This window comes from Oryzias melastigma, linkage group LG4 (genome assembly GCF_002922805.2).
Source record: "Oryzias melastigma strain HK-1 linkage group LG4, ASM292280v2, whole genome shotgun sequence".
Taxonomy (NCBI): Eukaryota; Metazoa; Chordata; class Actinopteri; order Beloniformes; family Adrianichthyidae; genus Oryzias; species Oryzias melastigma.
This window is the reverse complement of record NC_050515.1, coordinates 8625659-8652749: the sequence shown is the minus strand read 5'-3', so window position 1 is coordinate 8652749 and position 27091 is coordinate 8625659. Positions and strand designations below refer to the sequence as shown.

The following is a 27091-nucleotide window of genomic DNA, read 5'->3' as shown; positions in this document are numbered from 1 at the left end:
GAGAGAAAATAGTATACCCCATCTGTGTGTGACTTTTTGTATTATTATGAGGGCATATTAGTTTAAGAGAGTGGAAAATGTCAGGTTTTTACCAGATGTTATTGAAAATCTAATTTTAAAGTGGCTGATAAGAAAAGTCTGATGACCCAGCGTTCTAGCAGCATTTAAACACATCACTTATGGATGAATCTTGGAGACGTGAAAAGAGTCTTACATCAGATTTGTGTGTAAATGCGATTTTGTGTATGCACAACGAGCAATTTTTTGTGCAATTTTAAAGATTTGTGCATATAGTTAGTTTCAAGCTGTTGTTTTTTCAAGTTGTCCATGGGTTTTCTTTCTATTTCTACAAAAAAAAAAAGTTGGCCATGTGTAAAATATATTTTCTTTATTTTGTAATGTTTGCTATCATGCACAAAATATATTGAATGAGCTACAAATCAAGAATTACGCACATACAAATCAGTGTACTATTTTCTCTCCATACCCCTTTCCTTTCCTATTGCTGAGAGCTCTCTGTTTACATGTTCTCCCACTTACTTAGCTTACAGCCCCTCACAACCTAATATAACCGATCCAACAAAAGGGCGAAATATATTGAGGCTATTCAGCTATACAGTTTTGAGCCAGCTACTGGCTCAGACAGGGAAAATGAAGACGTACACTGACCTAATTGTCTACAAGAGGATGTATCAGAATGTAGAGGAGCAAGGGTCTTGTGACCCGCCAAGTGTATTTTCCACATCACAAATACCCTTTTTTTCAAACTGGATTTTTTAGGTCAAATCCGAATTCTTCCCCTACCCATACGGCTTCTCCCTACCCTCCAATTGTAGGGGCATTTGGAGGGATAGGGTTTTAAAAAAATATATATTATTGGGCTAACCCTCATATTATTTCTGAGCACTAGCACCTCTGGGCTATTGATGGTGTAATTGAGTGGGAGTGACGTCCGAATTTGAAGACACCATTTTTTCATAACTCTCCGTCTGGAGAGCTCAATATAGGAGAAGGGGGAAGCTGTAGGGAAAGAATTCGGATTCTGCCTAAGTCTGCTTCTGATTCACATCAATTTGAATAAAGAAAAACTCAGACATGCAATTTAGAGCTTAAGTTCTTTATATATGTTCTCTATCATTAAAAAAATGCTACAAAAACGCACAAAAAAAAAAACAATTTCTATCAAAATGGGTCTTTAACCACAACTACGTGGACACATGTTATGAGTAAAAACGATTAAACTTTGAATGGCCTTAGTGACCCTCAAACTCCACTGCGGTTATTTCGTTTGTTACATTTACCCCTTATATGTCTGTTATTATGAAGAAAAATCCTCACCTATCATTCCAAGGCATAGACGTCAGTATCTTTCCAGGACCTTCCTATGACACCTTCCACCGAGACAGAGCAGTGAGGCAGCTCCTGCTAACAGCGTTCCAGTACCTGACAATGAGACCAGTGTCAGGTTGAGATAGAGTCAAGGGAACCAACCCCGCTCCAATCTTCCTTTGTTACTGGAAATGAGTCAGACATGGCTGTCAGAGCAATGTCAGATGAGATGATCAGATCCTGAGGAGGGTAAACTGCTACAACAGAGAGTGCTGTTTACAAGAGCTTAAAATACTCTGAAACTAATCAGTACAAACAATCATAATCACATTCATTGATTTTATCAGCAGTGATGCACTAAAAATAAAACTGTCTCTCTTTTTAGAATATTAAAATGTACATATTTTATTTATACATATATGAGACTTATTTAGGTAAACAGGGAGGCCTAAAGAAGTACGCCATGCCAAAGTCCTTGAGAATGTTATAAAGAAGTAGCTTTCTAATCAAAAGTGACCCCGTGGAGAGTGAATCTTTGGCCCCTGAGCTTGGTCGGCGATGCTTCGTTTTTATTGGACTATTCTTGAACAAATGAGCAGAGCAGCATCTGTCTTAGCACGGGTTCAGACCTAAGAGAGTTGGACAGAATTCAAATTAAACTGATTTAGTGGATTCAGGATTTTATTGAAACAGCTTTAAGGGGGCTGTGGGTCTCCTTCAAGCAAATAATCTTGGTAATCTGCACCCTGACAGAGTGAGCCCAAGTAAACCAAAGACAGTAAGAGACGTGACCGCTGGGTTTCTAGATAAAACAACCTACAGAGGGAAGTTAAGGAAATCACAGAAAGGTTTGAAAATATGGTAAATGTGGTGTAGTGATGAGAACAAGAGGCTTATAAATATTCATGATATTCAGAAGGCTAGAGGAGCATGCAATTTTGCTGATAGATTTTTATTTCTTATTTTAGATAAAATGGCTCCCAAACAAGCAGCTGTTGTAACTGTGTGACGTTTTAAAGCAGTTTCTTCTGTTTAATGTGAAACCAAACAAACTTGAATAATCTCTGTGATTTTCTAGAGTGAAAGGCCCTCAATCAATCAAATGAAAACATTTTGATCTCAATAAAGTACCTATAATGTATTCTGTTGATGTTTCTTTAATGAAAAACTGAAAATTACAAAAACTGCTCCAAAAGTACACATTATTCTATTTCTTCCACTGTATTTCGGTTTGGTTGGTGACCTTAAAGTTGCAATTTCTTTTATTTCACATTATGGTTTTAAGGTCTATCAGATAACTGTTTATATGCATTAGGGGTGTGTATTGGCAGGACCCAGGGCATACGACGCATATCGCAATACACGTCTTATGATAAGATGCATACCGCAATATGCGTTTCACAATACATATCGCGATATTTTGTAAGACTGTACCTGAACTATTTTTAACTTTTCTAAGGAGTATGACTTAGAAAGAAACCTTTATCTAAAACGCCTTTCATTGTAAAAAATAAAATAAAAATGGCTGACTGCTTCATTTTCTTACGTCCCGCTGCTGCTGTGCTGCCACTTTTCAACTTGCGCCGCCATTCTGATCACCTGGCAGGTAGGGCAAATGATCTTAATTAGCATCTGCCAGGTGTTTAAGTCAGAGGCAGCCTCACCAAGGTGGGCAGGGAGCTTTAGGTTTTGTTGTGCTGGTTTGTTTTGTTGTTTTTCCCCTCTTAGTCAGTCATAGACTGCTATGTTTTGTTATTTTAGTTTGGGGTTGGACCTTGGTAGTCTTAATTTGAAGGCTTTGTGTATTTGTTTTCTTTAGGTAGATTTGGTTGGGCAGCTCTTAGCAGGAAGCTGCTGACTCTGACGGTTGACATGGTTGAGTTCACAGTCTCCCTGACTTATTTTATGTTTGGCCAATGTTCCAATTGTTTTTGGTTTGTCTTTTTGTTTGAACCAACACACTAGTTATTACATTTTGTTCTTTCTTGAAGAACACAGGGTTTTGTTTATTTAATAAACTGTGTTCCTTTAACTCTTACTGTTTTCCAGTTTTTATGTTATCGTACCCTTTTGTCTTTATTCCACTAGACTAGAGGCAGTCTTATCCGAGCTCGCTACAAAGCACAGCAATCCGTGTTTTTATTTGATACTGGCAGCGACGTGGCATAGAGTGTTGGTTCAGAACCCTTTCTAACTTAACACTATATCTGAATATTCAACACAAGCTGCGTCTCGTGAGAAATTGTTGTTTTGGTTGCTGTGTAGAGCTGTTTAATGAGGCTGTGCTGCCAACTAGTGGTCGGGGGTTCATGTGGAAAACAAAAGGAAGATGCTGAAGGATGCTTAATTAGATATCATCTTACCACCATTTTAAATCGATACAAGTATCGCCAAATGAAGTATCGCGATATATCTCTGAATCGATTTCCCCATACATCCTTATCCATTACATTGTGTATCTTTTTCTTTTTTTTCAGCCTATCTTGTATTTCATCATTGAGCTGTTGTGAATGTTTTCATTAGTTTGTGGTGAGGTGCTACACGTCTATTTCCAGGGTTTTATATTCCAAGCCAAGTCATGGCAATTGTATTAAAAAATGAAAATAAGAGAATGAAATATTAAACATTTACGTAACGCTGAGTGTGTCTTTCAGCATTTCTGTTATTCACTTTGAGAATATTCAGCTCATAAAAAAAAGAAAAAAATTACTTTAGTAAGGGCTAGTAATGGAAAGGGGGTGTGTGTGGGGGGGGGCTTTTTATACCGAAGCGGCTGCTCTCTACAGGCTATGTTTAATTGGACCCCCAGTCCGCATCTTCCAGGTTCGTCTTTCTTTTGATCACTGGCCTTGGAAACTTGGTGAGTGCTTGAAGCGAGGGGGAGGCATGTTCATGCACTTGTGCTTTGCTTCAATTCATCAGCAGTGATGGACAGATGCTACACTCAAATCTATACATCCAAAGCCGCTATCAGCTACTGTTATCTCTAAAGAAAAAGCTGATCCCAAGTCGTCCATTGAAATGCAAGAGCCATGGTGTATTAGGAAGAGACGAGACTTATGATGGAGAGTGAAAGCCTGTCAGGATCACTGATGCAATAGTAAACCAAGAGGTACAAAGAGGCTTGAAGTTGTCTGTGGCCTAAACTCAGCCCAGAACCCCAATTAAACCTAATTACTGCCATGCTCTTCAGACAAATGAAAGTTAATAGAATCGGAAACTTTTGTCATTATTGGAAAATCGTCTTTAAGTTTTGACAGTAATTCCAGGCTTAACAAGAAACTCATTAGCGGGGTTATTTGGCTACTTCCTCTCATCTGCCCACACAGAAACAATGACTTTGCTCCAACCCATGAGGCTGTTGAAACACTTGATCAGAGCTCTCCACGCAGGAAAGGGTGCTTGAATAGAAGCAGGCAGTTGTGGTCAATAGTGGAGACCCTGTGGAATCCAGTTAACAGACCAACTTTGACCTACGCTAAAAGCCGCATGCGTAGTAATTTGCACAATGTGGGGATGTTGACTTTTAAGTCAAATACAAGATTTTACTCAGGAAGGCTGAGTGTAAATCGAATTCATACCAAAATACAATGGAAAAAAGTTGAAAAATATGAAATGTAAGTTTCTTTTAAAATATATATTGTAATGCTTACTCTGCACTTTATTTAAAATATTGAAACAGTTGAACTTTTTTTAACTATTATTTAATGCGCAAACTATATACTTTTAAATTGATATTCTTATTTTCTGCCTTTCTAATGTTACTTTCTCAGTGAATAAGAGTACTCTCTCAGAACCGTCCAGATTCTGAGAAACTAAATTGCATTTTCCTTGTTTTTTTTGCTGTTTTTATGTTCGTTTAATGTCCAGATTTTGGGATTAAGTCAGAAGATATGGGTACCTTGAGTATGTTAAGCAACCCAGTTCATTATTACACAACAGCTGTGCTCATTTAGGAAATAAAATACACCCACAACAGACAAAAGCATTCCTGAGCTGGATCAGTAAAAGCAAAAGGCAGTGAGGAATCAGCCGAATGACTGCAGCCACGTTACTAAATGCAAAACAGTTGATCCATCCAGTGATACAATGACAAGTGCAGCAAAAGTGCATGCTACTATCTGCTGGTTCAATTCTCACATTATTAGCATGCAAATAAGAAAGAGAGTAACGATTAAATGATCAAACCATAATCAATATTGGAAAGTACCACTTGGATAGAGTTACGGTAGGTTTATTTTACTATAACGGAAACATGTACCATATAATGTGGTTGAATGTTCTAATATAGTTCCGTTTCTATTATTTTAAAGTGGAAAAACAACAGTGGACTGAACTTTATGAAACTAAAAGGTAAATGAATTTACCATTAATTCTTGTTTACTTTTTTTTTAAATTTTTTTATTTACACATGATTATCTTACAACAAATACAAGAAATCTAGAAAATCTCATCTGTACTGCTCAGTACCAGGTATTTATCTCACACTGGCTGAATTTTTGGCTAAAGATGTCCCAGATTGATTTTAGTTCAGTGAATCGAATAAATCATACGTCAACTACTGTATATATCATATCGTTATCCCTATATAATCAAATAGTTATTAAAAGGAATCTTTAAACCCCTACACATAAGAAGTTACATTAGCACAAGGGCTCTCTTGATTGGGTTAGAGATATTTTCCCCTCTAAGCCAAAAAATCCTTCTGTTAAGGAATCTGATTCATGTTCCTGATCAAAAACCAATTAAACATATTAGGCTACTTATGCCATATATTAACAGCATTTCCATGAATAATCTTAATGTGAAAATACTAAGCAAAGTAAAAACAAAACAAGCTGCTGAATTCCTTTCAGCTGCTTGAATTCCTAAACGGGTCAGTTTGTTGCAGGGCCAAACGCTCACACTCAGGAGACAACACTTCTATAACATTATAAAAGAAGATGGACCTTTTGTCCCCTCAAGAAACCTGGTTTGCTGCGTTACCTACCAGAAGACATGACATTTACAAAAACACATTGGCCCAATCACATGCTACAATCAGTTGAGCAGCAATAGGTCAGTATCTGATAACTATCAAACCAGCTATATAGTTTTGTGTCTGTTAAAGATTTCCACAGCCTTTGGAACAAAGGAAAACTTTGTCCACTTGTAAGGGACAATCTCTGCGACAAGACCACAGAGGAGAGAAGGAGGGACTCATTGTTTGTTGACAGAAATAAGGTTATACTGACTCCCCTCCAACTCTTTCAATGTTTTTCTATAGCAGGAAGGATGATTCCCAGCAGTTTGCTGAATGAGGTAACTATATTCCTAATATTGTTTAAGCCTTTGTGGCGTTTCCAAACCAACTAATATAGAATAATGTTAATTTTTTCTAAAATAAAGCTGAAGAGAACATAAATATGTTATCCTGAACACTTAGAAAATTCAGTCTCGACCTAGAAGTTCTCTTTAGGTTGTTTTTCAAGAACTCACTAAGACACTTATAATTTAAAACTGGCTGTTGGTTTTTCATTGATTAAAGTAGATGAGAAAATCTACTTCTTCCCGAAGTCTATTAGCATTTTCTGGTTTTCAGGTTATTTATTGTCAGCGTAAACATTTTGAACTAATTAAGGAAGAAGTAACGCTGTCCCATGGTTCTCTTTGTTCTCATATAAAATGATTATCAAGGCCTGTATCAGAGGATTTTGTAATGTGCCTGTTTGTAAAAGTGCTTGTGCACGATTTTGTGTATTTAATAAGTAACAGTGACAACAAACACATCCCCAGGGGCAACCTGTGCTGGTAATTATTTGCTTAGAAAAAGCAAAACACTGACTTGTTGTGTCCTACTACAAAACACACTCCCTAAACTACAAAACAAAAAATTGAGAGATTAAAATTCTTTATGATTTTTATCAAAAACAAGTTAATAAGAGTTCAATGCATGAAAAATCTACCAATAAAATCTTTGCATGCATTGCTGTTTTTATAGGTGCATATGGAGTAAATGCCTTAAGGAAAGAGTGGAATCTTCCACTCCTCTACAGGCTTGGTATACAAATTATATGGAGTCTTAGAGATGTTGGACTTAGATGATTAGGGTCATTTTAAATGTACACTTGAAACATTTAATCACCAGCAATGTCCGTGAACTGGGACAAAAGTCATTTGGCTGTAAAGATTTTTAAGTTTTAGGTATGTGGTTGTGTTCCAAAGGACTGGATCAATGTGTTGGTGTGATGAAATATTTAACATTCTGTAAAAACAAGGAGTGCTCTTCAAAGCATATCCAGAGATTGTACAGTATCAAATCCAGGACTTTTTGGGGGTTTGCACATTCTGACTGAACACAATACTTCCAACGAGTCGTTCATTCAATCTGTAGATGTTTGTGACAGATCGGTGACCTCATCCTTTGAGTGTCATTGCTGTTGATCTTGAACCTGTGGAAGAATATATCTATCTGATTTGCTAGAGGAACTTCATTAGCAACTGTGGCAATAAGAGAGGTGTTTCTTTACCCTTATACGGGACACTAGTTATCTGCCATTCCAGAATCTAATAAGGCCTCCATTTTGAATTTTAATCTATTTTTACGCTTTTCTTTGTGTAACCATTTTTTTAAATTAAATGTATGGTAAGTTTTTATTTTTAGGAGACAATTCAGCTTAGCATAGACCAGTTTGTTCATTTCCTATGTCGATACGGTTGGACATCACTATAACCTGATCATCACATATCTGGACATATCATATTGTGGAGTCAAAGCACAATTCTCAGGGGTTTCCTAATTGAGGATCCAGTTCTAATTTGGACAAAGAAATTATAATGTGCTTTTTAAAAACATGTGAGAATTTCATACTTTTGCTTAGACCATGAATGCACCACAGTAGGTAATCTTGTGTAGCCAACCATTCTTTTTTGGCTATACAGTTATAAAAAAAAGAAACAAAACCCTTACTGCATTTTTTAGCAGCCTTGACACAATCTATTTATTAAGCATTTGTCAATTTACTTGCAAGAAAAAAAAAAAAAAATTCAGATTTTTATCCTTCAAAATAAAAGTGGCATAGAAGCACACCTGTCAGGTTGCATGGTGTTTGCAGCTAAATAAATCATGCTTACACCAGCAACCCTGACCTAGATTTTAGTGCTGTTATAGTTGTACCTGTTTTAGCAAGGGTCTGTGTTTTGCCAAATTTGTATGACTAGCAGGAGTATGCTCAGCTCAGCGAAACCTTCAAATAGAGTACTGGTACTGGAAATGTCACTGAAAAAATCAATTTGTTGTGTGTGTATTGATCAAAATAATTAAATATTCTTTTGATTAGTGGAACTTTGACTCTAATTGATAAAAGCTAGATCCTTGATTTTTTTTAATGATAATACCACAAAAGATATACTTGCAGCATTATATAATCATAAAAGTACCTGCAGATGAAACTCTGAGAGGGACCATTATTCTTTAACAATCATTTCAACTTTTTTAAGCCACTGATGGCATAAGAAACACTATTTCAAAAACAAATAAATGACTCTTTATCTTCTACCTGTTCTTTATGAACAAGATATTACTACAGACTTTAGGTCCATTTGCCATAAGAAACACAAAACAAATAAAATATTTAAAAATATAAAAATAAAAGCATTCATGATAATACAAGTATAAAACCAATAAAAATCATGACAAAAGTATTATAAACCTGAATAATTAAAACACTTTCTGACTTAAAAAAAATAATAAAATAATAAAATAAGTGACCATACCAAACCTCAAAATTGGGAACTGGTATCTAAAAGTGCTGTAGCTTACATTTGTGAGAGTTAAAATGATTTTGTTATTTAAAGCGTTAACACAATTAACATATTTCAATTTTTTATTTGTAACCTGCAATGGAGAATGCTTGCCCCCTGTCAAAATTTGGCGTTTAAAAATTGGGAAATTGCTATTTAATAGTCCAATAGTATTTGAGATCAATGCACAATAGACAGAAACAATGCAAATCTTTTTTATTTATTTATTTTTTAAAGTTCTTGGATTTTATTTACAGAGCAACATCATTAAAAAAATCATCAGTCTCTTACGAAGTCTTAAAACTATGTAATTTCCGCCTGCTGGTTGTTGTTATTAATATTACTTGTTTATTCTTTCAAAGCACTTTGTGGACAAATGGCTGCCGTCTTCATGTCTTACTGGGAAGTAAGATTTTAAGCATCAACCAGATGATGTGAATTAAAAACTATTTATGGATCATAAAAGAGTGTGATTACTCCACAAAAACAGATGTCTGGCTCATCCACAGAATTTTGCACCGATGTGGGGGGAGTGTGGTGCAACTCCGAGACACAATTGCTCTTGTCAACAAACTTACATGCATTCTTGGACGCAAACTATAAAATGAAGATGTTAGCCAATCAAATTCACTCATTTATGTGAAACTATGATTTATTTTTATTTTTTTCAAAAACCTACTTTTTGCTTTGCATAAAAATAACAGGAACTGGACACCTTCCGGCTGTTTCGGTGAGATGATTTTAATTTGTTCATTTCATTTTTATTTTAACAGTTATTATTTGTGTTTGGATATATGTTCTTGAAAAGATCCAGACTCAGATAGGATAAAAATATCCCCAAAAAGTCAATGTTTGTTACTTGTGCTTTGAAGGTAAAAACAGGTTGGAAATGACACTTTAAAGTTAAACAAAAGTAATGTGGCTGTAAGCAGGACTGATGAGGGCATGCAAACCCACACACACTTACATGTACAATTTACTCTCTTGTGTTTAGCATATGCATCAATGAGAAAATAAACCTAATTGCTTCTCTGCTTTCTGAAGTGGTGTTAGGTCACACCAGCCTTTTACATGCCTCATGTAGAGCCGTGTGTCACTTGTGCTGTGGAGTGCAAGCACATGGTGTAAAGCCAAATCGTTATTCAGTCTTCTTGTAACAAGAAGAGCATGGTTAGAAGATTGATCATGGCACTAAAGCGAGGAAGGTGAGGCTCTCAGATCCCATTAAGGCCACTTGTGCTGACAACACTCTTGTGGAACTGTACAAAGCTGTTGACTGAAGCACTGAGTGAAAGAAGTGGCAGCTGGGTATGTACTGCAAGCAGGCTAAATGGTTGCAGAATTGACAAAGTTATCCAAACAGTCTGAATCTGCTTCCTTCTCCTTTTTAAAGTCATTTTAAAAGTTTTGTTTACATTTTATAGCTACAAGTATTTCAAAACCATTTCAAACTTTATTTTTTGCTTTCTATTAACTGCTTAATTCTTATAAGTGAAGGAAACAGAAACAACCATGCACGACTGTTGGTTCTTAGCCAAAGCAACCATCTAAGAGCAACACTATGTTCAAAGCCGTGACAGAGTGCAGAAGATAGCAGTAAGTAGTGATTGTGCTTGAGGATGGGCAGTGTGGGGGGGCGAGGGGGGGGTTTAGCAGAACTAAACCAAGCAGAGACCTGCATCGGGGGGCGAAGAGACGGTAGAAGAGGAAGCAGCAGCAGCAGGAGTGGAGCCATGGGTAGAGGCCGGTCCAGCAGCAAATGGTAAGCTTTTATTTTACACAGACACATAGAAATTAAGGAGAGACAGACCACTGCATGCGTAAAAGCTACTCCCAAGTATACCTGCTGAAAAAAAATTGAATTCACTTGTAAAATTGTTTCATTCACCTAACGCCTTCTGTATTTTTCAAAGTATAAGAATACGTTTTTTGCATATTTGGACAGGGGCTTATATGTGATTTTTTTAAAGCATAAATAGGCTTATACATAGATTATTTTCGCAGTAATAACTGGTCGCTCTTTTGAAGTTGTTTCCCACTAACTTCCTCTAGAGGGCACTACAGATAAGTGTATAAGTATTTACTACTGACAGCAAAGAAGAAGAGGAGCCATCCAAAACAAACATGGAGGACAATAAGATTGTTCTCCACCGTAACTTTATGACATTTGTCTTATTTGCATCAAGAAATTATTATTTTTGTTTTTTTTTTCTTCCTTGGACTAATTTGGAACAGCAAGTCATCAAATTGGGTTACAGAGACACAGAAGTACCGCTGAAAGCGCCACCATTCAAATGGTAAAAGGTAAAGATTGCCATAAAAAAAGACTGAATGATCTCATGAACCCAGACATGAAGACATGCTTATTGATTTTTTTTTTTTTTTGTAAAATTCTCTAAATATTATCTGTATTTTTTGTGTATTGTACATAAGATATACAATACATCCAAAGCTACAAAACTACATGGCAGCTTCTGCCATGTGTGACAGGAGAATCTAGTTTATGAACATATTTTTGAACAGGCACTGAATTTGGCGCATGTCAAAAGAGGCAGTGGGCAAAAAGTTGATGCTGCATTCACACTGGGTGGTGCGTTCAAGAACACGCTCTAAGCGGTTTCATGAATGCGCATTCAGCTGGTGGTAAAGACTGGACTTGGGCAAGACATGCAGATAGCGGAAGGGAGGGGATTCTTCTTCTTTTGTGTTTTAACTTTTCGCTGGCGCTCGTCCTCCAATTGAAAGAGGCTCAGAGGGAAAAGTCAAAGGGGTGCAAATTTTGCATATTATGCTTCAGGCTTTTTGTTTTTACAGCTCTGTTCCTATAAATGTCTGTCTTGGTGCTACATTAATCCGACCGAGCACAAACCGAAAGTATTCGTTTCTCATGTTTACAATGTGTGGTGCTTCCGTGTTTTGAATCGGACATTACCAACACTTAACTACCAAATCAGAGTTCCTGTGATTTAGCGTAAAGAAGTTCAACGTGCGAGTGTTCCGTACATGGAAGCCCAAAAATCTGGTCTACATTTGCATAGACTTTTCATTGAAAGTGGCCACTTGAACGAGAGTCGACGCAGCTGATGTGTAAACACCTTTATGCATTAATAACGCTTTGTGTGAATGCAGCATTACGCCGGGTTTGGTTTAATTGTTAGGACGTTTTTGGACATTTCCCCCAAAAGTGTGACTTATACTCTGGGGTTACTTATATATGTTTTTTTTTTTCTTAATTGTGCATTTTTTGGCTTCTGCAACTTACACTCCAGTGCGACCTATACTCTGGAAAATACATACTTTATAACAGCTAAGGTTTTTTAATACAGTAGGTACAAAGTGATAGTCTGTTAACATATGAGCAAGAGTTGTGAATCATGTAAAGTGAGGCCCCAGGAAAAAAAAAAAAAAAAAAAAAAGAGCTCTCTCTATCGTGAGGTCATTTGCCGCTTAGGCTCATCTGGACTCTAATTGAATTAAGAAGGCCTCCAGGGGCCTCAGGCTAACCTGAGGACTAATCTGTGGGCCATTATTTCCTGTTAACAGCCCTCTCTCTTTCCCTCTCCCTCTCTCCCAACCCAGATCGCACCCTGTCTGCCCGCCCAAAGCATGTGTGATTTAAAAGTTCACTCATTCCTAACTTGTGCGGCTGTCCCCCGTGGGGATCCGTGTTAAAAATAGAATAAGGCTGATTTTTGCTTGTTTGTTTTATCAGGGTTTCATGAAGAAGATGATGGCTCCAAGGCACCGTAGAGGGTGGTGGGGGAGGAGGAAATGTTTCCTGAGAGAGGTTTAATGATGATAACCGCTTCATAGCCCATGGTAGCTTTCTAAAAGGAGTTTATTTCTTCACACTTTTGAGGCTCAGACGGCTGAAACCAACTTTACACCTGGGCTTAAATATTAGAAGAAGACTTGAAAACGAATATTCAGGTCTCATTGCTGAGCATTTTTAGCTCCTGTACTTGACATTATTAATTAAGCGCATTTTTACTCTGTAACATGAACACCTAATAGTCAAGACACTGAAACCACCTGTCTATCACTATGAAGGCTTATACCATGGTCTGGGTGAATACTCGATTCTGATTGGCTGTCGGATGTGGAATAAAAAGTGACATACAACACCTACAAAAAATAAGTTCTATATCAATGTTATGGTCTAAATGCCAGTTGGTAATTCAATTAACATCATAAAAAAAATAGGTTGTCATACCTTATTCCAGACTTAATCAAAACAGCAATACAGTAGAAAAGTCAAGTAATTTTATAGTTTACTTCAACCTTTTTGATTAATTTGATCATTTTAAAGGCCGAGATGTAGCAGAAGAGAACGATAGGAAAGAATCTATAAAGAAGGAAATAAAAGACAAGCAGAACTTGATCTATTTAAACTATGTTTCTTTGAAACAAACTTTTGTATCATCATCTGGACAAAAACAAGAGGTAATAGGTGAACTTTCTCTCTGAACTGATGCTTTTTTTTTAAACCTATCATAATGATTCGCATATCGCTTTGCTTTGTCAATGCAGGCTGTTTTCATGACAAAGCAATGCACCCTGCGTCAAATAGTCTACTTTTTTTTATTAAAATGATTTAAACAAGAAATAAAAAGAAATAACAAGAATAAAACACAAAAAAATTATTGTATACACATTTTTCGTAAGTGACCATGGTATAATACCCTTCATGGTGGGAATCAACTGTTCAGGCTTGTGTCATCCATTAATTTCTGATAATGCACTCCTCGTTGAGCATTATCCCTTACCTAAATGGGAATCCCCTATCATCCTGATGTCATAATATCCCAATGACCTCTGGTAAACAGCACAAGAATTAGGCCAGCACCAAACATCTCAAATTTATTTAAATTGCAATAAATGGTTACCATAGATGGTTACACATGCAAAACCAATCTTATGGCAGTTTGACGTATTTAGCAAATTAAAAAGAGCCTTTTTCACATTTGACCAATCGGACGGACCTCCTTTATGTTAGATACTCGCCTCCTATGTAGATGTGGATCATTTGGAGTATAATTTAAGTTTTTAAATAAAACTGATGTAGTGACATGGAAATTAAATGTTTTGCCACATGGTCAAGTATCGTTAAGTTATGTCATCATTGCAATATTGATCACTAAAATCGCACATCCCAAGTTTTTCTAATACCATGCAGCCCTAACTAGGATCCTTTTGCAGTTTTTGAAAAATAAAAGAAACTCTAATGTTTGTATCGATTCATGGTTACTTTCCTTTGTGAGTGATTTTCATTTAGGGGCAGTTTTTGAATATGATATGTGGTGCAGAAGCTTTATTTGTTAAATAAAATAAATTTAATTTAATAAGATTAAGTTTTTTATAACAGATAATTTTCAGGCCAAAGATAAATAGTCTTCAAAAACTTCTGAAATGCGTTCTTCAATCTTCTTCAAGTCTGTAATGCAACAGAAATGGTAAAAAACCTTTTAATTACTCAAAAGAGCGATTTCCGCCTTACCTGGTGTCATCCCACTCAGGGCTGAGTCCACTCAAAGAGCCGCGGGACTCAGACACAAACTTGTAGACGACCAACAGGCAGTCTCGGCACAGCTGGACCAGCCGGCGGCAGCACTGCAGCTCCTGCGGTGATGCCACCTCACTGCTCTTGCTAAAGATGGTCTCCCACGATGAACTGCAGATAGAAGGCAACACATTCAGATGATATCACGTCTTCACACGGATTGTACAATGATCTGTTTGTGTGTGATGAATGCACGCGAGTATGCGAGTTCTTTCACCGCACTCGGGCAAAATTTATTTGCCTACATCCCTGCAAACACAGACAGGCAGGAAGGCATACAGAGGAGGGATTAAACAAATCCAAGTACAGTTAACCCCTTCTACGATCCTGAACATACCCCTGACTGTGAGAGAGCTTTAACAACTAAGACACACAACCCCAGGGGGTACTTTTGATGTCTTCCCCTTTTTGCTCCTTGGGAGGCTTCTCCTGAAAGGGTTCAAAACTGCACGTTTCCATTCTCTCCCTCCTAAGTCGTTTTCAAAGCCCGTTGAATTCATCACTCATGATAGCTGCTGGGCCATTTGATTGAAGAGACAGAGCGATGTGTGAGTGTGTTCGGGCCACGTTTGGTGTATACATTTCGAGGTGCACCGCCTCTCTCTGTCGCTGTATTATACGAGGCCCCCTAATGGTTTCATCTGTTTGAGTCACAGCCTGTTTTAAAGGGAGGGGGGGCTGCACAACAGGATAGCAAGCTAGCTAGAGAACACGCTGAGATCAGACAAAGGCTGCGCAGGGCGCAACATGCTGGGGGTAGCTTAGCAGGCTAATCCTCTGGCCAGGACCCCTCCACCCAGTCTGCCATTTCATACAATGTCTCAGTTTCAGTCTCTCCACGCCGTCTCTCCCTGCGACCGCGTCCGTCTCACCATGTTTCCCTCTCTGCTTATCGACCACTTCATCTGTGTCACCTGCTCACTCCCTTCCATGCTTGACTCCAATTAAGACTCCCAAGGAAGTGCGGCGGGAGAAAAATGGAGAGCTGTGGCATCGACTCGAGTTACTCCCTCTGAGCCCTCTGTGTCAGGGGGAACACGCAACTGAACAACTGAACTATAAAGAAAACGTGGAAGGGGGGGCACGAGAGGAGGTCATATCTTTATCTCAGAGGAGATAAGAAAGCAACAGTACAGTCATTGTGTGCATGGCAGGAAGGTATAATTTCTACTTTTAAGGGTTTGTCAGTGAGAAATACTTCATAACATACTGAGCACCGTGCTGTAAATGTTTTGTTTTTCAGAAAAATAACATTGACGAACACGCGACTTAAGAACACGCTGTTATGTAATGAACACAGTGCTCACAGGCATGAAGTGTGATTACTATTTATGTTGTCTCTAAGGAATTAGAGGCAACGTTCTACTCATTAAAGGAGGATGTTTGTGATTGCCCCCCACCCCCACGTCATCATTCATAATCCCACCTGCACTGAGGTGATGAGGCAGTTTTTGTTTAGATGCAACAATTGTCGTACTATTATTTTGTCACAGTAGGTGAGACGTAAAAATGGATTGAACAAAGAGTTTGAGCGTGTCTATTGTGTTATTATTGTTGCTATTTGTTTTATTTTAGTGCTAGACAACAAATATTTTTGGAGAACATAATTTTTAAGGATTTTTTCATATAAACATGGATCGTAATTAATCAAGAAGACTTAAAGTTCTGAATGAATTGACACTGCAGTTTCCAAGCTCATGACTAATTACCACTTATTTTTACTGGTTATACTATGGTCTGGATGAATATTCAATTCTGAGTGGCCACTGGGTGTTGATTAAAAAGTGATAATCCGCATTGATAATGCACACCTAAAAAAGAAGTTCCGGTCACATCACTTCGCAGGCTTCTTTAAAACAAACTTTTGCTTCATTATCTGGTCAAAACAAGGTGTAAGAGGTGAACTTTCTCCATGAACTGATGTTTTATTTAACCTATCATAACGATTTAGTCCTGCGACAGACTGGCGACCTGTCCAGGGTGAACCCTACCATCGCCCATCAGCAGCGGGGTTAGGCTCCGGCACCACCGCAACCCCGAAAGGGACAAAGCGGTCAAGAAAATGGATGGATGGATAACGATTTATATCGCTTTCCTTTGCCGCTGCAGTCGTGGTCGCTGCGTTTTGATACCGTGACCACATGCTGCACCAGGGACTAAATAGTCCATTTTTTTGTGGAAAGGTGATCTAAACAGAAAAAATGACAGGAATAAAGTACTAACAATCGATTAAATATTTATTAAGTGACCATAGTATAGGTGAGATAATGCCCTCAAAGTGTGAATTATAAAAAATTAACACACTTTGTGGGAGCTTCGAAGTTCCATGGCGTGCGTTAATTTTTGATAATGCACACTTTGAAGGGCATTATCCCTTACTTAACATTTTCTTGTAATTAGTTGCTGCACTATTTTACTAAATCGTTCAAGTTACTTTAGAGAAGTGCTCTATTAAGTGACAAAAGATTGGAAAAGGGTGAATAAAATAAAACGTAGGAACCAACCTGGATCAAGTGCGACATCCCAAGTTTTTATGTTATTATCTGTTGTTTTTATTAATAGTTGTTGTTTTTTGAGCCATACAAATAGATTTTTTTTTAATTGTGTGAAAATTTCTGTCAGTTGAAGCTCTATCTAAAACTTGAATGTTGCTCTACATTTTCTGAATCGGGATTATACCTCATGCTCTCTTATGGGGTCTAGATGACCCCACCCTTAAATGGATGTGTGATTCCTCCTATGACAAAGGTGGACAGAATTTTAAGTCTGCCACAGACACCAGTGAAGATAAAAAATCCTTGGGAAAAAAAAAAGTTCAGTGCGCTGTATTGTAGGGTCCAAATGACCCCACTTTTAATGTAAACATGCCTAGGATAGCACAAGGGTTGCAATCAGTTCATGTGTTAATACAGGTTTTGATTATTTATGTCCTGATTTATTCAAAAAACAAAAGTTTTGGATATTTATTTTTGTAATTACAGAAAAAAATGTTTTGGAGACAAAAAGAAAGTTTTCTTACAGAGATTAAGGAAAAATTCTGGCCTGTTAAACTTGGGATTTGCTGGAAAAAACCTTTACCCTGCAGCTTGACTTTCCCGTAATCAATACAATAAAAGCGAGCAGCGTTTGTGCATGAACACAAAGTGTCCAGTAATAGATTTTTCTTTTAAGGCACTAAGCTTATCAGTTCTTACATTTAAACTAGATAATAGAAACATACAGGCTATGTTTGTTTTCTATTTATCAAATTCACTTTAAATTTGCTTAGTAACTAAACCAAGACACAGCTGCAGTCTGGCTCAGAGATCCCTACCCGGTGTTGGAGAAGCAGTTCCACAGCCCCTGGCCGTGACTCCACAGCAGCCTGTTGAAAACGCGGTTAAAAAGTCGATAGAGGTGGAGACTCTCAACATCAGGCTCCCTCCAGATCCGCTGCAGAGCTAAGCGGACATTAGTGCGGACGATATCCAAAACCTATGAGACAATAAAAGTAAGGTGAGAAAATTAGACAAGTATTAATGAAGAATTTATGTATATTATACATTTCTTTTTTATATCCCCATGCTGCATGCCTTTTTTTAAAGTGATTATGGAGCCTAATGCATTTGCTCACTAACAAAGAAAAGTACATTAAAGTGTAAAAGAGTTCAGACGCAATTATCATAAAAAAAAAAAAAAAAAATCACAGACGTACAGTATAATGAGTGTCTCAGCATTTATTCAAGACACAAAGCCCACTGTATGTCTCATTTGTGTGTGTGAGCCTGTACTACAGGCAGGACGAAAGTGTTGGGGCAGACAGTGGAGAGCCTGGGAGAGGACTAATTGCTCCACCAACGTCAGTCTTGGAGATGAGGTGTCAGAAGTTCCTGGGCTGTCTACGGACACCTGCGCCAGCCTTCCATCTTTCTCTTTTTCCCTTCCCTCCCATCTCACTGCCTTCTTTTCCTCCCTCTTCTTTTTTATTTCACCCTGCACATTGCTGAGCCCCTTTGACTTTGATTCTTCCCTCCTCATTACTGAAGTGCCCATCCATCTGTGTGTAGGTGTGTGTGTGTTTGCAATGTAAAGAGTAAGATTTCCCCACAGCAATAAGGCCAGCAAGACATGCATATGCACTCAAACAGACAAGCGAGTAAACACGCATAGAAATGTTTTGGTATGGTAATCAGAAGGCAGAGCGGTGGGCGCTACGCCTCTGACCTCTGCCTGCTGATCATTAGGCTGTTTCACTCCAAATAAACATCAGCTCAAACCACCATCACCAACAACACAGCTGAGCACAGTGGAGCAGAAAGCAGCGGCTGAGAGATCACATCATTACTGACACGCCTTCTGGATGCCATTTCACGTCTGGTACCCTTCTTCTGTTTTGTTTACATCCTATTTGGTGTCTTTGGCTCCTGTTCTGACACAGTAATGATCTTCATGCATGTCTTTTTTTTTTTTGCTCTGAAGTTTGATTTGGTGATATTTTTGTTTTTTAAAAGTTGTTCAAAGGTTTTCAAAGAAAAAAGGTAGGAGCGATAACATTTTGTCGTGTTCACCATTTTTAACGACATCCCATTCTTGAAGGGGTGACAGTTTACAGGCGATGACGGCAAAAGCAGGCAGTTTATGCCCCTGCCAAAAGATAAATGTGGCCCATCTTCAAACTTGGATTTAAAATATAGGAGTATGTAAAGTCCACCTTAAACCTCATCTTTTTTTTTTTTTTTCATCTTGATCTTCATGTTTAAGCTCAGCGGCCTTGTGGTAGAGCGTCTGCCCTGATATTGGAAGGTCGTGAGTCATACCAAAGACTAAAAATGGTACCCAATGCCTCCCTGCTTGACATTCAGCATTAAGGGAACCAAATGTGTCAAATGTGGAAATTTTTTTTACACACCTAGGTGTGTGAGAACAGATGGGACTTTAACTTTAAGATCGCAAAGAGCAAGGTTGAATCTTCCCCTACTCCTACAGCTTTTACCTACCCCTCAAATTGTAGGGGCATTTGGGGGGAAGGGGTGTCCGAAATAGTTTTTTTAAGGGATAACCCTCCGTATTCCATGTCACGCTGTAGAGAGGAGAAACCATTTCGCACGTGAGTGTCCTCTGGAGCACAATAGTTTACATTTAAATGTTAAGTTATTGTATAGTGATTCTCCTGTACATTTTTTGCACATAAAAACTCAATCACACTTTTATATTATAGCAATCTTGGTTTCAAAACATTCAGCTTATTCAGGACATTGCTGCTTTTGTTTGTAGTATTCCTAAACTTCATAGTTTTTTTTTTTTTAATAATCAAAGTTTTTTCTTACATTTTTTCTATATATAACAGTGAACAAATGATTCCAGTTTACATTCTTCCTTCTGCTTCCTTTCTGAGTCTAACAAAGGATGGCGATACCTTATGATAGTAAGATTGCAGAGAAACATGAATAAATAAGTCAGATTTTTTTTTTAACAAACACAGCATCACCAAACACCTCTTACTTGGATATGTCACACACAAACGTACTCCCAAGATTTCTAAAAAGTGTTCGTGTCTTCATTAAACCTAATAGTTTTTGAAATATTGAGTAAAATATTGCCCATATTAAAAGAGTAAGAAAGTCTTCAAATTTCAAATTTTTAAATAGATTAGCAACAAACCTTTTAATATATTCATTTGGCTATCTTTTCATCTTTTATGGTAATTTCTAAAACATTTGAAATGTACCCAATATTTCAGCAATATGCTAACGTTTTTGGCTAATTTGTTATCTACTCGGGTTTTTAAGGCTAATGTAGAGTTTAGCTTATATTTTAGCAACAGGCTAATGCTTTTGACCAATTTGGTTTACTGAAGAATTTTAGGTTGCTTTGAAGTTTAGCTAGTATTTAAGGAACAAGCTAGCTGTTTTGGCTAATATAGCATCTATTAAGTTTTTTGGGGCTAATTTGGAGTTTAGCTAATATTTAAGCAACACACTGTAACATTTCTTTTTCAAAATTGGCATGCATTACGGGTTTTTAAGCAATTATACTACACATATTTTTCAGAAATTTAGGTCAACTTCAGTACTCGTTCATAGTTCTTTAACAAAATTTCCAGTCTTTTAGCAAATTTAACATTTTTTCAAATAGGTTTCAGCAATTAAAGTAAATTTTATCACTATTTTTAGTAAAAATCTTCAGCATCTTCAGCAGCTATGTGCTACTGTAGATGACCAGCGAATATTGATGATGTCATCAAGTGGGAGTGTCGTCTGAATGTGAAGACACTATTTTTCCATAACTCTCCGTTTGGAGGGCTAAATTTAGGGTTAGGGAGACGCTGTAAATCTAGGGGAAGGATTCAGATTTGTCCTAAGTTTCTTGTTTTGTGCTAACTCATCTTAGATTACAAACAGCTCATCACAGTCAACAATCCAGTCAGATATGAAGTCATTCAGTTTATTATTTTGTGGCTTCTCTCATACCAGGGCAAGCTGCATTGTGTTAGGAATGGTAAAGAAATCAAAAACTGAGTGATTGACGATGACAATCATCACTCCTAGTGCTGATTATTTTTGTCAGGTCTAAGACTGGGATACCTAAAGCGTGATCTGGATGTCTGTCATGGAAAATTAAGAATAGTGACACACTTTTAAATGTTTTAAATTGCCTGCAGTAATTTCTCCAATAAAATTAAACATTTAGGACATTAGGGAGAATGGTTAATAGTTGTGTCTGTGGAGATTCTCAGTTATCCAGGTCAGGATATCGAGGGTTCTGTTCTTCAGGGGAACTGGACTTTAACAGTTCTTAAGGGTTGTTGGGTTTCATCTGTTGTTATTGGCAGATGTAGCCTTTCCATTCTACTCAAACAAAGCTCCCAAAGCCCCATCAAAACAAAAGCATTTCATTGCAGTTTCACTGTGACACTCACCTTTCTTTGTTTGGTTGAGTCCAGCTTGACTAGCCAATAAGAGGCCACCTTTGGTTTATGGTATCTCCAGTTGTCAAGGATCTGTAACATTTATGATGTAAGATATATTTAGTGAGAAATAATCTGTGGAGTACATATATGTTCCTAAAAGAGAGAGTGACAGTAGATTGTCAAATTAACACTCCAGAGATTACGTCATGTGTTTTATTAAAAAAAACACACACACATTCTATTTGATATACCTAAAAAAAAACGTTTTAACTACGACCCTCGGGTTAAGGTGCTTACATGGCTGTCATCATTCATAGACCTCAAATAAGAACTATGTGAGCAGAATATTTACTGTACCAGGTTATGCTGGATTATCAAATTTGCATCATTTTTGCATATTTGTTCTATGAAAGTGTTGCAAACTATATGCACTTAGTTGCAAAGGATAATTTCCCCTAAAGTAGTAAGTGACTGAAGGAACAAGGTGAGACATTTTTTTGCAGTGCATCAAAAATGGTCTTTTTTGCAGTTTTCATAAAACCATACCTAGAAAAAGAAAACAATCTCCTCATACTTCTAATGACTGGCTTGGATTCTCTGTTATTTTAAAAACTGTTTTTTAACTTAAACTACTATTTCTTATGATAGAATAACTGCACAATGAAGAATACACCCTCCAGATAGAAGCATTGGATCCAAGTTGAAAAACTCCTTTGTCTATGACTTTTTCCTATTTGTATGCACTTACTTTCAGTTGCAACAATTCTGTGTGTCTACAGGCAGTGTTGTTGTTGTCATGTTGACATAGCCTGTACTTTTCCACTGGTGCAAATGCACGATACAATCCAGGGTAGATCCCTTGCAAACAGCACTCCCACTGGAAGCTCCAGAGTAAACTCCAGAGGATGCACAAAAGCACACTCGGTTGGTTTTACATCATTTCAAACGTTGATTTTTCCCCTACGTGTAATATAATCGTCGCTACTTCTTCCTTATCTGTTAACCTAACTTTAAACACAGTCACTGGCTAGATTTGAGTTTTAGAATTAGAGGAACGATGCTTTGCCTCTAAATGTGTCCTCACAGCGCAGCAGTTTGAACCTTTAATCGCCACAAGTACACAAGCACAAACACTCTTACCCATCCTCCCAAGAACACACACACGAATCCCCTAAGCACACACAAGCATCACAACAAGCACAGATGGAGCAGCAAAGTATACAGTCAACACATAGTTCATATTTTACTCAGTTCTCAACAGGAGCCTGAATAAAAAAAAAAAAGATGAATTGTTGACTGCACCTCACCAACACTCCCTGCTAATTGCCAAGTAAGCTTCATGCTAAGTGGTCACATTGTGTTTTATACAAATTACTGTCAATTTAGGCACAGCAAAAAAAAAAAAAATGCATGTGATGCATTTCATCCTTTACTGGGCGTAACAAAAGATTTTAAGTAAAACACAAAGGAAGCAGCTACCCGGAAACGAGGTTGTCTTTTTGCCAAGTAAACACTCTTCTCCCAAGGCAACAAGTTGACAGTACAGGTGCAGTAACCAGTCTGTTTCCATGGCGCTCTCATTAGAGTTTGTTAACAGTACAGGTGTTGAAGTAATTGTCTTTTATAACCTCAGCGCACCCAGATGTTGTGCACACACACAAAAGTGCTGCATGGGATGATGATGATGAATTCTGTGTAATCTGCCAGAAGCTTGCTCTAATGGTAAAATTAATTATTACAAATGCATAATAATGCTCTAAACAAATGTATTGTAGATAATTACTATGAATGTAAGTGTTAACTGACTTTACAATGGATGTCAGCAAACACTTAAATTAGTACTTGGATCTGGATTTCCCTACTTTCTTTAGGTTAAAGATGGACTGATTATAAATAAAATGTAAGATGAATGTATTATAAAATAGAAGGCTACAGCTCAAATTAACCATCATTGTCCACATTTGACTGTCCATGAACACTGTGCTTTTATGGTCTGTCACACTGCTGTTATTAGAGCCACGATACCATGTTGCTTTTCTATTTCAAAGAAAAAAAAATCTCAGAACTCTCTATTTTTTAGAAAAAAAATTCTCACTTTAGCCTGATTTTAGGTATGTAAAAATCTTAACTTCATACAAATCTTGTTCTGCGGTAAGATTTTGCTCCTATTTTACGACAATTTCATCTTAATTTTAGTGATGTCAATTGATTAAAAAAATAATCTGATTAATCACACTCTTGGGTTACAATTAATCACAATTAATTGCAATATTTTACTATGTAAATTATATGACAACACGCAGCTTTTCAACAAAAACAGGTCGGAGAGAAAATGTTTCCTTTATTTTTACGGTATTAAAATTTTACATTTATAAAGTGTTAACCCAGATAAGTTGTGTGCCAAAAATGCATCAAAAGTAAGATAAGCAGAACTCTGAAGACTTTTATGTCTGCCGTTTCACTCCAAGGAAACAAAGATGCCGATACAAAAGACACAAACATTGTGTTTCTGCACTTTAAATTAACTTATACCATGGTCCAGGTGAATACTAGATTCTGATTGGCTACTGGGTGTGGATGCACAAAATATCTCTATGATACAAAACTAAAAAAAAAAAAAAAGTTCTGGTCACATAGCCAAAATGTTTGATATCACTTTTTTTTGTAAGTCAATCATTTTCCGAATGAGATTTGTTCATCTTCATAATAAATCAAAAAGATTGACTGTCTCCAAACAGATGTATGGATACAGACTGGTAGTGATGCCTGTGTAAGAACAGTGGAGTTAATTTGTTACAATTCAGGGGAAGAAAGTCAAAGAGAACCTATTATAGCCAAGAGACTATTTTAAAAGAAAAGCAACAGGCTGCCTTTAGTGTCTCTGACAAACAGCAGTTATTTCTTGCTTTATCTTTCTGTTACATTCTTTCTTTTTTTTGTAAATGAAAAACACATTTAGCGAAAGCAACAGCCAGTAAAAAGTCTGCGCCAACCTCATCCAGGACAGCCTCGGCCTCCTCTTCGGTTTTCCCTGGAAATCTGATCCGCATGGCGGTGAGCGCTGCCAATGTCTGACGCACCAGATCAGCCTCCTGTTCTTTACTCCTCAAGTGAATCAGAGAATCGCCCTAAAGCAGAATGCAGTAAAAGTAAGTAAACTGGAATGTATTCAAGTCACGTGTATTTACATTTATCTCTAACTGTTGTTTGATGTTAAAAAGGTAAAAAAAAAAAATCTCAATACATTGTTTTTCACCATCCATAAAAATGATTTTTTTTAAATAAACTACATACATTTTTCTTTTTTTAATTATTGCCTATATTAATGCCTGAACAAATGTATTTCATAATTAATGTTAAAGTTCAAACATTATGTCACACTGTGGTATTATTGCTATGAATCCATTCATTCTGCAGATTAATAGTGAACAGTCACTTCTATTTTCTGTGTGGGATCAACAACAGAACGATCGAATTTATCAAGAACTTTAGCCGTTCAGCCCACCTCCTGTTCACCCTGATTTAACCACACGTTCTGACTTAGATAATGCAAACCCTCCACTTCTATGTCATCAGATATACTTTGGAATCAGATTTGAATCAACCAAGTGCTCACGAAGTTGAATTCTCTCCTGGAGCACACTGTCAAATATATACATAAGATATATTCATTATTGGGACTCTGTATTTTGTCAAAAAAAAGCACAAATGTCCATGTTTTGTTGGATTTACTGGAAAAGAAGTTTTGCCTGAGGCGGAATGTCAGAGCATTCCTAAGATTACAAATCAACACAAAGACATCAAGAAGAAATAACAGTTACTTTTGTAATGCTGACTTGTATTGTATTTATTGTAAATCAGAAATGCAGAGAGTCATTTTCACTTTATCATGCCATACAATTCTGCTGTTTTCCTGTGTTTCTATTTTTACCGTTAAAAAAAAACATAATTATGAAATCATTGAAAGGCAGCAACATCACCAAAAGTGATGTGGGATCGTTCAATCTTGCTGCTGGGAAGGAAGTTGAAAAGTGCGGTTGAAAATGGCACTATAATTCTGTAAGGAAGAACATGAATGGTGTTGGTGAGACTAGGTAAAATCCTGAAATAAAGTTATTTCATTTGAACTGTCTATTGTTGCTTGTCTCAGAAGTAAAACATCATTTTTTTTTTAAATTACAGTTTTCCTATGAGATGTGGCGATTAAGCTGGAATTGCACTGGGAAAAATGTCCATCTCAAAGCAAGTGAAAAATATCAAATAATATATATATATATATATATATATATATATATATATATATATATATATATATATATGTTTTGTTATGTTATAAGTGAAAAAATCTTCCAATGGAACTAGCATAATTTGTCTCGGTAAGATATTCTCTTTTAAGTCAAGACGAAGTATTGAAACTACGGATAAACACTCATATTTGGGCATTTGGTCATAGAAATAGTAAAAATAAGCACTTATTTTTCAAAAAAGTTTTCGATTTTTAAAGTTGTTATATTTATTAGGGGTGTCAGAAAATATCGATTCAGTGAAATATCGCAATATTTTACTTGGCGATAATTGTATCAATTTAAAATACTGCCAAGTCGATTTTTAATTATTATTTAAAAGCAAACCTGTAGTCCTACTTTTGTTTTCCACTTCTTAAATTAAAAATAGAAAAGTGCCATAAATTTGTTTGGATAAAAGCAACTTGTTTTTGAGATATAGTTGCAGTGCTCAATGTTCTAAATATTTAATACCATGTATTTTTACAATTTTATTTATGGGAAAAATGTATTAATATTCAGATAATTCCTAAGTCATACTATATAAAAAAATGGGAAATATTGTCTGGTTCTGTCTTGGGACATATAACGATACGTATCATATCGGGACATGGTATCACGATATATATCGTATCGCCAGACTCTTAACAATAAACACCCCTAATATATATATATATATACTTCTAAACAGATAAGAAGTAGACATTTTAAGATACATTTCTCCTGAAAACGATATGTAAATACATGTTTCCCTTTTAAACTTTTGCTCTGCTGTTGTTAAATGCATTTGCCTCATTTGTCAAAATAAAAGTTTCCAGATTACCTAAATTGAACATGTCAATTTTACCACTCATGTTCACAAATTTAGAATGTTATATTAACTTAAAAATATGTCTTGATTACAAATATTGATTAAAATAGAATGTTTTAGAGATCAAATGACTCAACAAAGAAACAGGGTAAAAATACATCTCAGGGAAAAGTTACTAGTAAATTAAATCAAGTGTAATAAGATTTTAAAACTAGAAACTACACAGAAATTCTTGTGCATTTTTGAAGTATAACTAATGTTGACATTATCAACTCAACCATGTGTTTTAGAAATGAAAGAGAACATTTTGAAAATGTTTTCCTTTTTGTGCAGATTATTTCACATCTAATTTGTTTTACAAGGAATGATAAAGTACACTCACTTTCAAGTGTAATATAATTTTACTTATTTTGCTTTAATATATTCCTTTATTCTTA

At 36.6% G+C, this 27091-nt stretch overlaps 1 protein-coding gene across 3 annotated transcripts in view; it reads right to left on the bottom strand.

Moving 5' to 3' along the window:
- Positions 1–27091, bottom strand: part of ttll7 (tubulin tyrosine ligase-like family, member 7) — an 88093-nt gene that overhangs the window by 2239 nt on the left and 58763 nt on the right. The window contains exons 17-22 of one of the 3 annotated variants that reach the window (XM_024279040.2): positions 24554–24688; positions 21570–21650; positions 17985–18145; positions 14609–14782; positions 10787–10878; positions 1339–1443 (exon numbers count right to left, since the gene is read on the bottom strand). In XM_024279040.2, coding sequence (XP_024134808.1) covers positions 1361–1443; positions 10787–10878; positions 14609–14782; positions 17985–18145; positions 21570–21650; positions 24554–24688 — 726 coding nt within the window. In that variant the 3' untranslated portion in view covers positions 1339–1360. Of the gene's footprint in view, positions 1–1338; positions 1444–10786; positions 10879–14486; positions 14546–14608; positions 14783–17984; positions 18146–21569; positions 21651–24553; positions 24689–27091 lie in introns of those variants that run through there. The other 2 variants (XM_024279041.2, XM_036211483.1) reach the window with 2 other exon arrangements.